We start from the raw sequence: 15,610 nt of genomic DNA, 5'->3' as shown, positions 1-15,610 counted from the left end.
TCTCGTCCATTAGATCGGGGATAAACCAGTGGCGAGACCAGCTGACACCGAGGCAGCTGCTTTGCAGAGTGTGTGAGCGACGAAACCTGGGGAAGCCTGTCTACCAGGACGACGTAGTCTTCTTCAGAGGAAAGCGATACACCGCTGCGGACCTTGGTGAGTGATGAATGTGAGTGTGTGTGTGTTTTTGTGTTGTGCCATTAAAACCACTATGGACTAAAAACAACACCAGTGAGGGTGAGTCAGAGAGAGCGAGAGGGCGGGAAGCGTCAAGTGTGTGGGTGGTTTGACTAGGGCATCGTTGGCACCACTGAACACACACACACACACCCACAGACACACACACACACACACACACACACACACACACACACACACACACACACACTATTCAGTGCACTGCTGATAGACTCAGACTCCGAAAAACCCTCCACCATTAAAGTAAAATCAGTTTAATGAAAACACAAACTGCAGATTTATATCATCCACATATTCGAGTGCGTGCGCAGCGGCTCTTGCATGTTCAGTAACTACGCAGGAAATAAATCCCTCCACCCATACCCCTCTCCTCTCCTTTTCTTCTCTCACTTTTTTCGTGCTCGATTTTTTACCTTTTTCTGTTTCATTCTCTTTCTCTTCCACTCCACTCTCACCCTTTTCTTGCTTCTTTTTGTCCCTCGTCCCGCCCATTTTCCCCATTTTTCCGTATTTTTTTTTTTTTTTTAATCCGGTAGCTTCACGAGACTTCTTTCTCGCGCCGTGCACTGAATGTACTGAAAGTAGCCCTGGTTTTTCCCTGCCCCTCTCCACACGTTCATCATTTTTTGATAATGCGAAGTCCTGGTTGCAGGGAGGAACTTAATCCTAACATTGATCGTTAACGGCAGAAGATTTATGAAAAGTCCAATAAAAGTTCTGGTGCGAATTCGAAAGGGGGAAACGTCAGGGCTCCTACCACTTCTCTTCAAGATGAATTAATAATGCAGGTGTCACCTTAAGGCCGCTACGATTCCAGTTTATAATGCGCTATAGTGGTGCAAACAGTATTACCACATACATTTGCAATTAATTAAATGACCACAAACTAATTTCCACATGGTGAGTGTGGGAATCGCTGTTGTAAACCGGCCTTGCATTTTACCCTTCATCCTACCCGTCCCTGTCTTGATCTGCTCCTTTCCTTCCTTCTTCTTGTCTCTTCTTCCATTTTTCCCTTCTTCTTCTTTATTATCTCGACTCTCCTTTCTTTCTTCCCTGTCTCTCCTGTATCTTTTCTCCTGTCAGCAATCTCTCATTCACTCTTTCCTCTCTATTTTTACCCCTCCCTTTTCTCTTATGTCCTCTCTGTCTTTCCTGTCTCACTTTCTTTTTTTCCCCCTTCGTTCCTCTTTTGTTTGTCCCCTTCTACACTTTCTTACCCTTTTCCTCACTTCACTCCTCATCACTTACCTCTATCCTCCTTCCATCCTCCCTTTCCTCCATCTCACGCCTCTGCTACTAAAACTACAGAACTTGGAAGGGGGAGAATGTGGGGGAGGAAAGGAGGATGGAGGGGGTGTTAAATCATGGGACCACCTGAAGAGCGAAGCAATGAGATTGATATTCAAGATTAATTTTCACACACACACACACACACACACACACACACACACCGAACCCACACATATGTTCCATGGCTGGTGCGATGCAAGGTCACGGTTCTCGTTTTGGTGATTTATGGTACAACTGTGTCTGATTGTGTGTGTGTGTGTGTGTGTGCGTGTGCGTGTTTGTGCAGACAAGCCAACGTCAACATCGCGGTCGTCTCTTGGTTAGCGAAGAGCGCAGCCGCGTTCTCTTTCCACAGTTGCCGCGGTTACCGTGCGTCAGCCTGCTGTCCATCAAAAGTGGTCGCTAATTGGCTGAGAAGCCGCGCTCCTCTTCCTCTCCTCCCTTTGATTTTCTCTCCTCCTCCATCTCTCTATCCATAACCTTTTTTCTTTCCCTTCTTTCCTTTTTCGTTTCAGTCTTCAACCCCTCATGTTTCCTCTGGTTTATTTTTTCTCTTTCTTACTCTTGTCTGTTTTTTTCTCACCTTCCTTCCTCTTCCTTTCACTCGCCTTTCATTCCACTCTTCCTTTTCACTTTTCTGCTCTTCTGTACCTTTCATCTCATCTCATCTGTTCCCTTCCTCCATTCTCTCATCATTTCTACTCTTTTATTCCCTCATTCTGTCTGTCGGTCGCCTTCCACTCTGCTCGTCTTTTTTCTCCTTCTTCTCTTACTCTTCTCTCTTTCTCATCCTCCTCTCCTTTCTTTTTCTCCTTGTATTGGCTCCTTCTCTTTCCTTGTCTCCTCTTTATCTATCCCTTCTTTTTTCTTTCTCTTCTTTCTGATCTCAGTTTTCACTCCTCCAAGTGTCTCTTCTCTCTTCTTCCATTTATTCTTTTTACCAACTCCCTTCTTCTCCGCTTCCTGCTTCTCTTCTCTTCTGTACCGTTCATCTCATCTTCTCTTTTCCCTTCTTCCCTCCTGTCGTGTCTTCTACGCTATTCTTCCCTCATCCTCTTTCACCTTTCCTTCTGCTCTCCTTTTCTCTTTCTTTATCATTTCTGTTCTCTTTCCCTCCCATCTCTTCATCTCTTCTCGTCCTCATCCTTCTCTCCTTGTTTCCTCTTCTTCCTTTGTCTCTTCCTTTTTTTTAATCCCTCTATCACTTTGTTTTTTCTTTCCCTTTTTTGTATTCTCTCCTCCTCTGGTGTCTTTTTTCTCTTTCTTACTTTTGTTTGCTCTTCTGTCTTCTTTCCATCCTTCTGCCTCTTACCTTTGTCTCTACATTCTCCTCCACTCTTTGGTTTTCTTCTCTTCTTTTCACAACCTTTCTTATCATCCTCTCCGTTCCCATTTTTCCTTTTGTGATCTTTTCTACTCCCTCCTTTTCAATCACCTTCCTCTCTTCTTTCTTTTTTCTACTTTCAATGCTTTTTATCTGTTTCCTTCTCTTCCTTTCATCACTTCTTTTTTCCATGTCTTCTTTCCTTGTTTCCTTCACTCGCGTCCTCTCCTCTCATGTTCTCCTTGTCTTATTTCCATGTTATCTCCTCCATGTTTCCTTCCCTTTCATTTCATTTCGTTTCCTTACCTCTCCTCCCCGTTCGTCTTTTCTCCCTTCTCCTCTCCTTTCCTTTTCTCTTCCTTTCCCGTCATTTTGTTTCAAATTTTCCCTTTTATTTCCTTTCATTTCATTTTGTTTCTTCTCCTCCTCTCCTCTCTTCTCTCCTCACAGTTGAGGTGACTCTAAGTTTACAGTCATAAACTTCTGATGTTAGCTTGATATTTTCATTTTGCTTGGAAGCAGCGCAGATTTTCCTCGTTCATTTGTGATGCAGAGAGCAGTGAGCAGCTCAGAGTGTATTAGTTTCTGAGTGTGTGCTTGTGTGTGTGAATAATGAATGATGCCTATGTGAACCAGCCTCCTCCCAGCCCGCCCAGTGTTCTGTATTTCCATTCTCCACTCTTGGAGCTTTAACAGTCATTTAAAGAGCGCTATGGCCTACACTTAAACCTCAGTGTGTGTGTGTACCTGTGTGGCTGTGTGTGTGTGTGTGTGTGTGTGTGTGTTTTCAGAGGAAAAAGACGAGTCCAAACGTTACCTCGGTCCAATTAAGGAGCAACTGTCCCTCCACATCTTGAGGACCCTGGGATTGGTACCTGAACACGTGGAGACCAGGCCGCTGTACAGCCCATTGCAGCCTGACATAGAGCAGGTAACATACAATCAATATGTTGGTACATGGGTCTGTTCCATCTGTTGTCAGGTTTTTGACAGTTTCTTAGATTTGATCATTTTTCTTTCTATGTCCATTTCCGCCTCGTGATTGCTTGTCGGTGCTGTCCATCAGGGGCGTTTGATGATGTGGGTTGACCTGTTCCCCAAGTCCCTGGGACCACCTGGACCCCCGTTCGACGTCACGCCACGCAAGGCCAAGAAGTAGGAATATAAACGCGCACAAACATCAAGTGTCCTTCAGACATGCAAATCTGGGTTTTAGAGGGACAGAACTGATACAGTCAATCAGTCTATCAATTAATCAGTCAATCAGTCAGTGTAGAGTGTAAAGTAATGTAATGTAAAGTTAGTAGATCAGTCAGTCAATCAATCAATCAATCAATCGATCATTTAGTAAGTCAATCATTCTGTCAATCTATCGATCAGTTAGCTGGCCAGTCTTATCAGTCCACAAGTATGCCAGACAATCAGTAGGTCAGTCAGTCAATCAATAAATCAATCAATCAATCAATCTGATCAATAGATTTGTAAATCAATGAGCCAATCACTTGGTCAGTCAATCTATGACTCAGTTTGTCATGAGTCCGTCAGTCGATCAGTCAATCAATCAATCAGTATGTAAATTACTTTGTTAGTCGGTCAGTCAGTCATTGAATCAATCAATATGTGTGTCAGTCAGTCAGTAAATCAGTCAATCCATCAATGTGTCAATCAATCAATCAACCAATCAATCAATCAATTAGTCAGTCAATAAATCAAGATGTACAGTATTGATTGATTGATTGATTGACATTTCTCTATTAATTAAGCTGTGACTACTTAGTTAGTTAATCACTCTTTCATTCAGTCTTACAATCAATCCGATCAATCAATGTCAGTCACAATCCCCACGAACCGTAATCAATACACCAATAAATCCATCAATAGGTGAGGTAATCAGATCTGTTCTCCTTCAGGTTTTTCCTGCGTTGCATCATCTGGAACACCAGTGACGTCATCCTGGATGACGTCAGCCTCAGCGGGGAGAAGATGAGCGACATCTACGTTAAAGGGTAGGAGGAGGCCACGACCCGCGGAGGTTCCCCACCAGTCCTGTCACTTTCTGCCCCTTTTCAACAAATAAACCCCACTCCTCCCCGTAGCCACCGTCCTCTTGAAGATACAGGGACAAATAATACTCTCCTTCCTCTGTTTGTCAGCTGGCTCGACGGTCACGAACACAACAAGCAGAAGACCGACGTCCACTACCGCTCTCTGGGCGGAGAGGGAAACTTCAACTACAGATTCCTGTTCCCCTTCAACTATTTACCCGCAGAACAGCTCTGTGTCATCGACAGGAAGGTAGGAATGAGGGAAGGCGGGAGGAAAGGATGGAGTTAGGAATGATACAGCATATTCACTTTTCACCTACCGGCTGAATAACTCTTTCACATCAGTATGAATGACCCCATCGCCAGACAAGGAACTACACGTTGGGCATTTCTTAAAAAGCTTGGAATGTTAATATATGTGACCGAGTTCTCAGAGTGTGACTGCTGCTACCAATGACATCTGCAAACCAACCATGGAGAATTAAACATGAAGAATACGTAGAATACACTGGCCGGCGCAACGTTTCGTAAGCTCCGCAAAGTTTAAGACAAAGGAAGGAAACAAAAAATGTGCACACAAACACACACACACACACACACACACAAACACAAACACATACAAACACACACCCATGAGCAAACTAAAATGTATGAGGCAAAAATTTTAAAAAAAAGTTTCGGAGGCCGTTTTTTGATGCATGGATGTGTCGGCACTATGCACCTTTTTAAAATGTAAAACTATGTATTTGTGAGCTGTTTGTAAAGGTTTACGTCCTCAGCAAGAACCAGTCAGAAAGTACGGAGAGACCGACTATACATCGTTTGTTTTGGTCTTTTCTTGGGATTTCTTGATTATAAGACAAAATAGAGACAAAAATAGACAAATTGTTTCACTAATGTTTGTTTCATGGTCCGGTGCTCAACTTCACGTTACGTGATAGGATCAGACCGTGCTTAGAAAAAGTGGTGAAAGGACAATAACGAATGTGGAGTATTTCATGCTGCACTAGTCAGATCAAATAAAAACGTATATAATTGCGTCCACCTGGACCCATGACCAGTAGCAAAACTATCAGACCCCACACAGAATTGGATCCCCTGACTTATCTACAGTGGTCTACAATGGACAAAACTTACGAAGGGACATTTTCTCAAGAAAGAGGAATGAGTTACATATGGGATCTCTGAGACTCAGCAGAAACATCAAGGGCTCAAATAACATCACACTGAAAAATGGAATAACAACATGGCTGTCATTTGCTTTTATTGGCCTGAGAACGAGCCTCCTTAGCCGTTCGCAGCCGACATATTTTACGATGGCGTTCGCTCGCTCGTAGCAGCATCCTCAATCAGTGAGCAGCTGAAAAGACACAAAAAAAGTAAAAAAAAAAAAAATCCCTGCTGGGTGGAGAGCTTTCGGTCCAAAACAGAGCTGGAGCCAGTAACTGAGTTTATGAAGCCCGAAACCTCACCTCAGGCTGGTGATATAATCACTGAGTCACACTCAGTTACAACAAAGTCACACTGTGATGGGTGGCAAGGCAAGTCGCACCCAGATGACTGTCAGAATGTTTGTGGTGTCTCTGAATTCTGCCTTTTTATTTAAATTTCACCTTCACTCTTAGCTAAGGCTTCCACTAACGATTATTTTCACCATCGATTCATTATTTCTCTTGATGAATAAGTTCATTGTTTAGTCTGTCGGTGAAAATATGTCATTTACGAGTTCCCAAAGCCCAGTGATGTCTGTAGTTTGCTTGTTTTATCCGACCATCACTCCAAAACCCAAAGATATTGAATTTACTGTCATATATGACAAAGAAAAGCATCACATCCTCTCATTTGAGAAGCTGGACTAATTGTTGCAGCTCTAGTCTCAGAACTCTGATTTTGTTATCTCATGTTTTTTAGGCATATTCACACATATCTAAAGTCAAAGCAGCGTGAGAAAAATAAGGGGATCTCAGGAGACTTTGTACCCTTTATTTTACACCTTGGACCCCCTGAAAACCTCAAAGTCAAACCTCGGAGGGTCTCAAAAGTCAAGATAATTGTTTCTATTGAACAATATTGTAAAGTTTGAAGGGCAACACGGATAATGTGACTGGGCAGCTACTATAATGGATATAATACCAGCACCGTCTCCCGTAAATTTGTGCCTGCTACTCCTCTGCATATTTAAACCCGCAGTAACTGATTTTTTTTTTGGCCACTTGGGGGCAGCTTAATAAGCTGAAGACACGACACAACTGATATGAAAACTGATATGGCAAACTTGTGAGCCTTATTTGCTGAGCAAATGCGTAGGAAAAATTGGATTCATGTTTATGGCCTACTGATAATCAAGTCCAATAATAACACTTCTTCTAGCTCAGCTTTGGTCTCCACCAACACCTGAGGGAAATATTCGACTCTTTAGCTGCTAAGTGCTCCACCAGGTTCCCCAGCTGTGTCTGCTGTGTGGTGCTGAGCAGGTAGTGCGCGCTGGGTTTTTGAAGCTTTTCTTTTACTGAAATCAGCTGCCTGCTGCTGCTGAAAACAGCAAGACTCAAGCAAAACAGTAACTTTGCAAACGGTGAAACCAAAACAGTGAGCTAAAGGACAGTAAAAAGCTCCATAGATCTGAATTGTCATTTGATCTATTGTTAATATAATTATATTTATTATAGCAGCTTTAAAACACAAATAAACAGGAACTAGTCCATATGCAAAATAAAAGTCCTTATTTATCCAAAGGGAAGACGTAAAGGCAACATCATCACAAAATAAAGAAAATGACGAAACTCTGCTTGGACCAGACTCAGTTTTAGTCTGCAGATAATTTATTTAAAGATCCTCACATTTTTAAACTAGTTTGAAAATATTCTCAGTCATATTTCTTCTTTACTTTCGGTATATAATATGTTTAATCATGTGTTATAGCTACTAAGATAGAGTGGCGAACACATGCCGATTGCCTTTCTGCAAACTGAGTAAAAGATACTTTATTACACACCCCTCAAACAAGATCTCCAAGATTCTCCTTGAGGAGAATAAAAATAAGCCAAAGATAATTGTTTTCGTCTACTTAGTATTTTTTTCTTGTTAAAATGTACATGTCTATTGGTTTCAGCAGTACGTAATTTAGCCTAATAATGTAACCTAACTTTTATGCCAGTAGAGCATATTTGATCTGAGAGATATGGAAAGAGAGATAGATGGAGGAAATTAGGGAGAAGACAGAACAAGATTCTGTACTTAGCAGTCTGGCAACAAAAAGGAAGTTGATTGATGCCGTTAGATATTGCAGAGAGCAGTTACACACACACACGCGCGCACTACTACACACACTGGTAAACAGCGTCCCACCCCTACTGTGGAGTGATAACTTAATGTACTTGGGCTGAGTTTGTGGACAAAGTGAGCCAAGCGGTGAACACACACACACACACACATACACACACACACGCAGGATGTAGTGTGTTTACTCTCAGTGTTAGTGTGTGTTGTTATGATATGTGAGAGCATGATGTGGATTTAGGCCCTGATTTAGAGAGTCAGTGTGAAACCGCTACAAAAACTAGAGAGGACTCCATTTGTCATTTAAACTTTACAGACACACAGACGCAGACATTTTGTGCATATTTGCAAAAATCGGGTGTATTGTATAGAAAAACACTACTCTGTTTTTCTTGTATTTTTTTTTCCCTGTACTCTTTTTTTTTTGTCCTCTCATAGTTATCGAGGGTAAAATTACAGGAAAAAAAAAAAAAAAAAAAAGAAAAGCCAAGTCAAAGCCAAGCATCACCAGTATTTTGAGCGGGAGATTCGGAGGACGATCAGGAAAAAAACGGAGTCCTGGACCTCTGAGGAAAAAGTCTTATGAAGCGTAACAGAAAGCATATAAAAAGAACATTGAGCTCTGTCCTGCTCAGGAGTCGATTGTGTGTTATTTCCCTCGATTTCTCACCCGAGGAGCCAATCTTTCCAGCTGTGCTCGGCATGTTTTCATACCACAACATTCAGTGCCTCTTTATCCATGTGGCAATTTTCCAAAAAATCAATAGAGAATCATGTTGCACCACTGAGGTTTTTGTCTTCAGCCATTTTGACGTAATTTTGCGACAGATTATTGTTACGTCAAAATACACCTGACTGATAATCAGCCGCCCTGAGAGACCGGGTGAAGAGCTCCGAGGAGAAGTCTTCGCCCATCCACTCCGTTTCTAGTATCCAAGGCTTTCAATGTCGGTAAACGGATGGCAAGGCCCACGTCGTGAGCGGTAAAACGAGATTACTCTCTCATTCTTACTCACTGTCACACTGTGGGTGAGTCACAATGGGCTTCAGGCAGGAAATGAGCATGCGGGAATTCACTAATCAAAAAGCAGAGCTGCCTCTGTAACGGAGAGACAGAAGCGACCGTGGAAAAAAAGAAAAAATTAGATTTGAAAGTTTTGCCAAAACTCTCTCTCTTCACTTTGCTATAAATCGATCATCATCTGTCTTCGTAATATCCACAAAATTCAGAGGAGGGAATTCAGGCTGACGGTTGCTAGATGCAGCTTTCAGTTTGCGGAAAATCTCCACACCAAGTATTTTCAGGAACACTTACACTATTGACATTTGCTGCAAATCACAGGGGGCCTATTTTATTTCAGGTGTGAAAAGCCATATTTTTTTTATCAACATAACAACAGCCAAAAAGTGTCACACACGTATAGAAAGAGCGGCTGAGGGAATGGAAAGAGAAAGACAGGAAACGCCGTGTGCACCAGCTGCAGAGCACAGCCCATTAGCACGGAGGTGAGACAGGCTCCGATACTGTCTAGCAGTTCAGTGTGAATTTACCAGAGGCGATAATAGGAATCACACACACACACACACGCACATGGTGGCACCTGCACGGATGCGTGTGTTCAGATAGAAAACGTGTACACACACACATGCAGTGTGGGAGGGGTGATGCAGTGAGAGATGTGTCGATGGAGTGCCGCTCCGAACCGAGATACGAGCCTCCCAGCATGTTTCCCCCAGCAGCTCTCCTCTGTCTCGGTCGAGGTTTGATTTGAAAAACAGAAGCTTTGTTATGAGGGTCTAAGGACTGAGGGGCCTTCCGTGCTGTGCAGATGTGTGATTTCGGGCGACGTCGGTAAAGCCGACTGGACTTGAAAATGAAAATGTCGCAGTAAATCTGTTGTGCCGGGTTTGGAATAAAGTGCTATCATCGTTTTTTTCCCCCCCTTGCATGTTCTTGTCCGCATGTATATGTAGTGATGTATACTGGTTGTTTTATGTGTGAATATGTACAGTACAAATGTACACATGTTATGGGGGCATGCGATGCACCCTTCTTTCTTTTTTATTCTTTTATAAACATATTCTTCGGCTGGACTGTCTCCACAGCATCTAAAGTCTGAAGTCTTCTCCGTCAGTTCTCCTTTGTCCGAAGATCCAAAGCGTTATTTTAAACACACGCGGATACGAGTTCTTTGGGCATTAGAAAACTAATTCTGAGATCACGGATGAACGTTACTCGCTGTAGAAAATGACAAAGCTTAACCCTCTGGTCTTCCGATGTGTCTGCAGGAACATTTCTGGAGTCTGGATAAAGCCGAGACCAAACTGGCCCCCAAGATGACCATCCAGATCTGGGACAACGACAAGTTCTCCTTCGACGACTACCTCGGTAAAAGCCACTGCTCTGAGAGTGTGGTTTGTGTGTTTGTGTTCCGTGAGTGTGAGAGTGTGTGGGTACTTTTTTTGGGGGGGGGGGTTTAGTGTCGTCACGTCATTTTCTATTGACCTTTACAAAGTTTTCCATGTGTCAGCCTCTTCGTCTTCAGACCTTTTAACAGAGTAGAGAAAGCCAGAGAAGAAACATAACATTTTTACCGTACTGTGACGTTCGTACACTTCTTTTGCCTCATCTTTAGCAGGAAATGACGCAGTTGTGATTGATTTCAGAGATATTTATAACCTGGATAACCACGGTACATGTGCATAAACCAAATCATTGGCTGATAAATGCGTTTTGACAGATTTAGCAACAGTGCTTCCCAGAAAAATATCTCTAAAGCACAATTTGGGCTCTTGTCAAGTAAAATTTGTAACGGTCCAGTTAAATATCTGTCTAAAATGAAAAACTATTGCACTCGTTGTTTTGTCATTAAATCAGTACAATTGCAGTTGAGGAGTAAGAGAAGAGATTCCGGTGAATCGGTCTCCTCGGGATTGTAGCTCTCGTGGCCATTTTTGCTTTTCCGTCCTGGCAATGGATCCATATTCCACAGGTCCGTACCTATTTAAGCGGGTCAGAAGATGCCTACGAGCCCTTTGGTCGTAGACATTTAGACAGCTTTTCCCTAATTTCTGGCCGAGGGCCCGAATCCATCCAGGACACGCACAGAAACTACTGCGATAACATTTATCTTGAGAATTAACGCTCTTCCATTTCCACTGCGTCGGCACATTTCACATAGAGGGAGGGCTGATTTAGATTTTTTTTTTCTTCTCAAGACTCAAGCTGTCAAAATTCTGCCTTTCCTTCACCCCTGACGCCACCCGAGCCCCGTCCCCTGAAATAACTCACCGCCGGGCCTCTCCTCTTTCAGTCCCCCTGCTTCAGTTCATCTTTTCTTTCGTTGCCAAAGAAGGGAGGATGACGGTCCTGTAGGCCGAGCGCCTGCCTGCGGTGTGAGAGGAGGGGGAAGATGAGGAATCCATATTGTGATCTGCTCCTGTCTATCACCTTCTCGCTCCGCTGCGGCGATCTCTCCGGCTCAAGTTTATTCACCTCGCACAGTCAGCGGGTGTGTCGCCACCTCAAAGCATTTTTTCCGTGCCTGTCTGTCCTCAGCTCGTCAACTCGGACCGCTGCCTGTTAATCTTCATGCACGGTTTGAGGGTCAGACACGAGCCATTTTCCTACAATCACACTGTCAAACTGCAGATAACTCTGGAAAAACACTTCCAGTGGATGTCTAGTCTCTCTTCAGCCATTCGGCAACCCGCAGTCCCTCCATACTTAATGTCAACAATGATCAAAACTTTACTAACGACCTTTCACCACAGGATCATCCATAATTCACTCTGAACACACTGATTAATTAGCCATTGAGGAAAACTGGCTACACAGAGACCTGACGCTGCCGGTTCTCACTGAACTGGGCCTCATTTCCCGAAAGGATCGTAGTTTAAGACTCTTCCAATCCCGGATTAGCAACTCGTAGGGAGCAGAAAAAACGGCAAACAACATGTTTCACTGACGTCATTTTCTTCGTCCAGTAAATTAAGTGGCATTTGATGTCAAATGAGTGATGACGTTTAAATTAGAAACCCATGAAATAACCTTTCATTTTTCTCTCGTCTTAAAGTAGCAATTTTTGACATTTCTGTAGACAACAACCTCCAGTTTCAGACGATATTAAGTCATTAAAACTTTCACATATACTTTTGTCCGTCACGCAAAATGTGATGCATTCAGTGTTTGTTTTGAGCAAATAAGATAAATAAGAAATAATTGTAATAATGACTCTCAGTGGCCACTCTGTTGCTTTTACACTCATTAAAGTCAATCGGATTTTTGTTTAAATCAATAATTATAAAGTTCAGTTTTGCTGAATAAACTGGCACCACAAAGCAGATTTCTCCCTGCAGGATTTACAGGTACGTTGAGATTTTTGCCGCTAAACGAGAGATATTTTTCCGCTTGCCTGGGTACAACTTCAACCTCAGTTCACGCTGCCCGGGGCGATTTTGTGCCCATTCTCCATCGAGTTTACATGCAATTGCGCAGCCTCTTAAATTTGCTTTTGCTTATGGTCTGAACACACGTGAACAGTTTCACAACTCAGTCCAGCATGACGGACATCGACAAAACGGTATCCCTGGGAGCTACGTTCATGTCCGACGATTCAGGCATCACGATGTATGTAAGAGCCGATTCACTGCTGATGCAGGAAGTAGTGGGTTTTCCACAGAAAGTAAGGACCTTTAACCATCACCTCGATCTCTTCCTAACCTCAACCATTCCATAGTTTCCATGCAGATAATGTAAAAAATGAAAAATTTTAAACGGTTGTCAGTGAATGTAGTACTGGACAATTAGTTGGACTCAACTAGGCTGTTTTTAAATGCGTAGAAAGATGTTTTAATGTTTATCGATGTCGAATGACCCCCTGGTTGCCACGGTTCAATTTTTTCCTCATGGTCCAGCACTATGTGAACGTACTACTGTTTCTTTAGGTCACCTGGCGATGGACCTGAACCACATGCTGCGTCCGGCTAAGACTCCGCAGAAATGTAACCTGCAGCTCCTGGAGCAGCCGGCGGACAGGCTGGTGTCTCTGTTTGAGCAGAAGACCGTCAAAGGGTGGTGGCCCTGCATCTGCGAGCAAAACGGAGAGAAGATCATCGCTGTGAGAACACAAACGTGCACCAACGAGACACTTTCTGTCATCAGCAGACATACACAAAGGCAAAAAGCATGAATCAATACCAAACTGCCAGTGGGGCGTAAAGGCTCCGGTACAGAGAAAATACAGAGCAGCTCTGGGAGCTGCTGGGACTATTTTGAGCAATAGCATGTTCCTGGCTGGCGGCCACAGCAGGTGACCAGCTGGCCCTGCCAGTAGTCCCCTAGGCCTCCAGTCTCCTTTCACCGTGCCACTTTACAGATGAGGACGAGCAGTAGGTTGAACTGCACGAGGTCAGTCCTGAATGATGTCGCGCTGCACGTTCGCTGTCTGTGTTTCAGGGGAAGGTGGAGATGTCTCTGGAGATCGTGACGGAGCAGGAGCAGGAGGAGAGGCCAGCCGGCCTTGGCAGAGATGAGCCCAACATGAACCCTCACCTGGAGGAACCTCAGTGAGTCTCACAAACGCACACGGCGAAAAACACACCCTGTGGCGGTAAACGTGATCCCTAAACCTCCCTTTACCCTCCTCCCAGGCGGCCAGAGACCTCCTTCCTGTGGTTCTCCTCCCCCTATAAGACCCTCAGGTTCATCCTGTGGAGGCGCTTCAAGTGGTTTATCATCCTCTTCATCATCCTCTTCCTCATCCTCCTCTTCCTCTGCATCTTCCTCTACTCTTTCCCGGCAAGTTTGAGTTTCTTTCACTCCAGGAATAATGTGCAGACGGGGATTTAAGTGTCCTATTCAATGTTTTGTATGTCAGCATACACTTTTATAACGTTGTGTTTAGTGGCGATACTGTAAACCACTGTCGCAGTTGTTTTTTTATATTGTATGTTTTACTGTGACCCCAGGAAGTTGTTGCCGTGGCAACAGCTGATGGGGATCCACATTAACAAAGAAAAACCTGGGATAATCAAATTATAGATACATTAAAAAGTCAAGTATGAATTATTATAAAGTAAAATAAATAATGACTTCTATATTTGACTATATATTGAGATATAACAGTAACAGCAAAGTAAATGAAAGTCCGGCTACATGGAGAAGAAAAAAGAGGAAAGGAAATGAATGAGATTGACAGGGAGCTAGAGGAAGAATGGAAATGACTAACGAGAAATAAAAAGAAGAAGGTGGATGTGGACGAGAGAGTGAAGACAGAAAAACTGCCCTTTAAGCTTGATGTCGCCTTAGCACAGGTGATGACAGGTGACCAGACTAGGAAATAACCTCCTGCGTCTTTTCTTCCTCTTTTTCTTAATCCCACAGAACTACGCTGCCATGAGGTTGGTGGGACCTTTTGGACCAGCCAAGGCGGCACAGTGATGATGGAAGAGACAAGGAAAGTGGGGGGGAGAAAAGAAAAACATGAACAAGCTGACACAGTCGAGAACAATGTCAAGTTTCTGAAAGTTCCATGTTAATTTCCGTCCGTCCTTCCTTTCCTCTCTTCCTTGAGTCCGTTCTGTCATCTTCCTCAAGTTGGTCGGAGCAAATGACGACTGCAGTGACGAACCGGTGAACACGGCGTGTGCGCGCGTGTGTCCACTTGTGCCTTCACCGTCCGACGGGCTTTTCACTGTCTCCGAATGCACGGCCAAAGCACTGATCGGATCCCAGCACGTGTCGCCCTGTTGTCCTCGTTTTCCCTCCGTCCCCCCCTTTGTTTTCGTCTCGCCCGCGCTCACGCGGAGATGAAGGAGAATTAAGGCCCGCCGCCGAGCGCCGCCAGGTTTGCAGCAGAATCCGAGGTTGAGATTTTGCTGCTTGATCTTTTTACGGCCCGCTCTTTCCCAGCGAGAGGCGAAGCCGGGCCAGGCAGTGACTCAGCGGCTTCAGAATGTCGACCTTATCACTCTAAACTCAGTCTGAGCTAAAAAACAAACAAAACTTCAAGCAAGAGCGAAAATTTGAATCATCGTTTTCGCAGTGTCAACAACCTTCTTCTCCCTTTTTCCTCCCCTTCATCCTCCTACTTTTTTCTCCTCCTCCTTTACCTCCTCAACCCCTCCCCCCTCCTCTTTTCCCTCTATTTCCTTCTCGTCCTTAGTCTTCATCCTCCTCTTCATCTACTCCTTTGCGTCCCCTCAACTTCCTTCCCCTCTGGCGTCTCCATCTGTACTTCCTCACCTTCTTCCTGCTCTCCTCCCACCTCTTCTCTCCTCCTTCCGGGTTTGCTTCCCTTCTACTTCCTTGCCCTCCTGCCTCTCATCGTTTTCTTCCTCCTCCTCTTCCCCGTCCTCCCTCTCCGCCTCCCTCTCCTTCGGTCTTTTAGCGCTCTCCCGGTTCAGCGGGTTAAGTTGCGGATTTGCTCTTGTTGATCTTGGGGTTTGAGCCTTGTTAGCACAGAGCGTG

The 15,610-nt window shown here is 44.0% G+C and overlaps 1 protein-coding gene across 1 annotated transcript in view; it reads left to right on the top strand.

Moving 5' to 3' along the window:
* The window catches only part of dysf (dysferlin, limb girdle muscular dystrophy 2B (autosomal recessive)), a 92,986-nt gene extending 77,590 nt beyond the window's left edge, over window positions 1-15,396 (top strand). The window contains 10 exon segments of the mRNA XM_040140470.1: window positions 14-156; window positions 3,607-3,746; window positions 3,882-3,970; window positions 4,726-4,821; window positions 4,969-5,110; window positions 10,429-10,528; window positions 13,087-13,259; window positions 13,598-13,707; window positions 13,792-13,939; window positions 14,525-15,396. Of these exon segments, the coding sequence (XP_039996404.1) occupies window positions 14-156; window positions 3,607-3,746; window positions 3,882-3,970; window positions 4,726-4,821; window positions 4,969-5,110; window positions 10,429-10,528; window positions 13,087-13,259; window positions 13,598-13,707; window positions 13,792-13,939; window positions 14,525-14,581 (1,198 nt within the window). The 3' untranslated portion in view covers window positions 14,582-15,396.
* Window positions 15,397-15,610: the final 214 nt, after the last annotated feature.

The sequence above is a fragment of the Xiphias gladius genome, chromosome 12, assembly GCF_016859285.1.
Source record: "Xiphias gladius isolate SHS-SW01 ecotype Sanya breed wild chromosome 12, ASM1685928v1, whole genome shotgun sequence".
NCBI classification, from domain to species: domain Eukaryota; kingdom Metazoa; phylum Chordata; class Actinopteri; order Istiophoriformes; family Xiphiidae; genus Xiphias; species Xiphias gladius.
The sequence above is the reverse complement of the archived record's forward strand: the minus strand, read 5'-3'. Positions and strand labels throughout refer to the sequence as shown.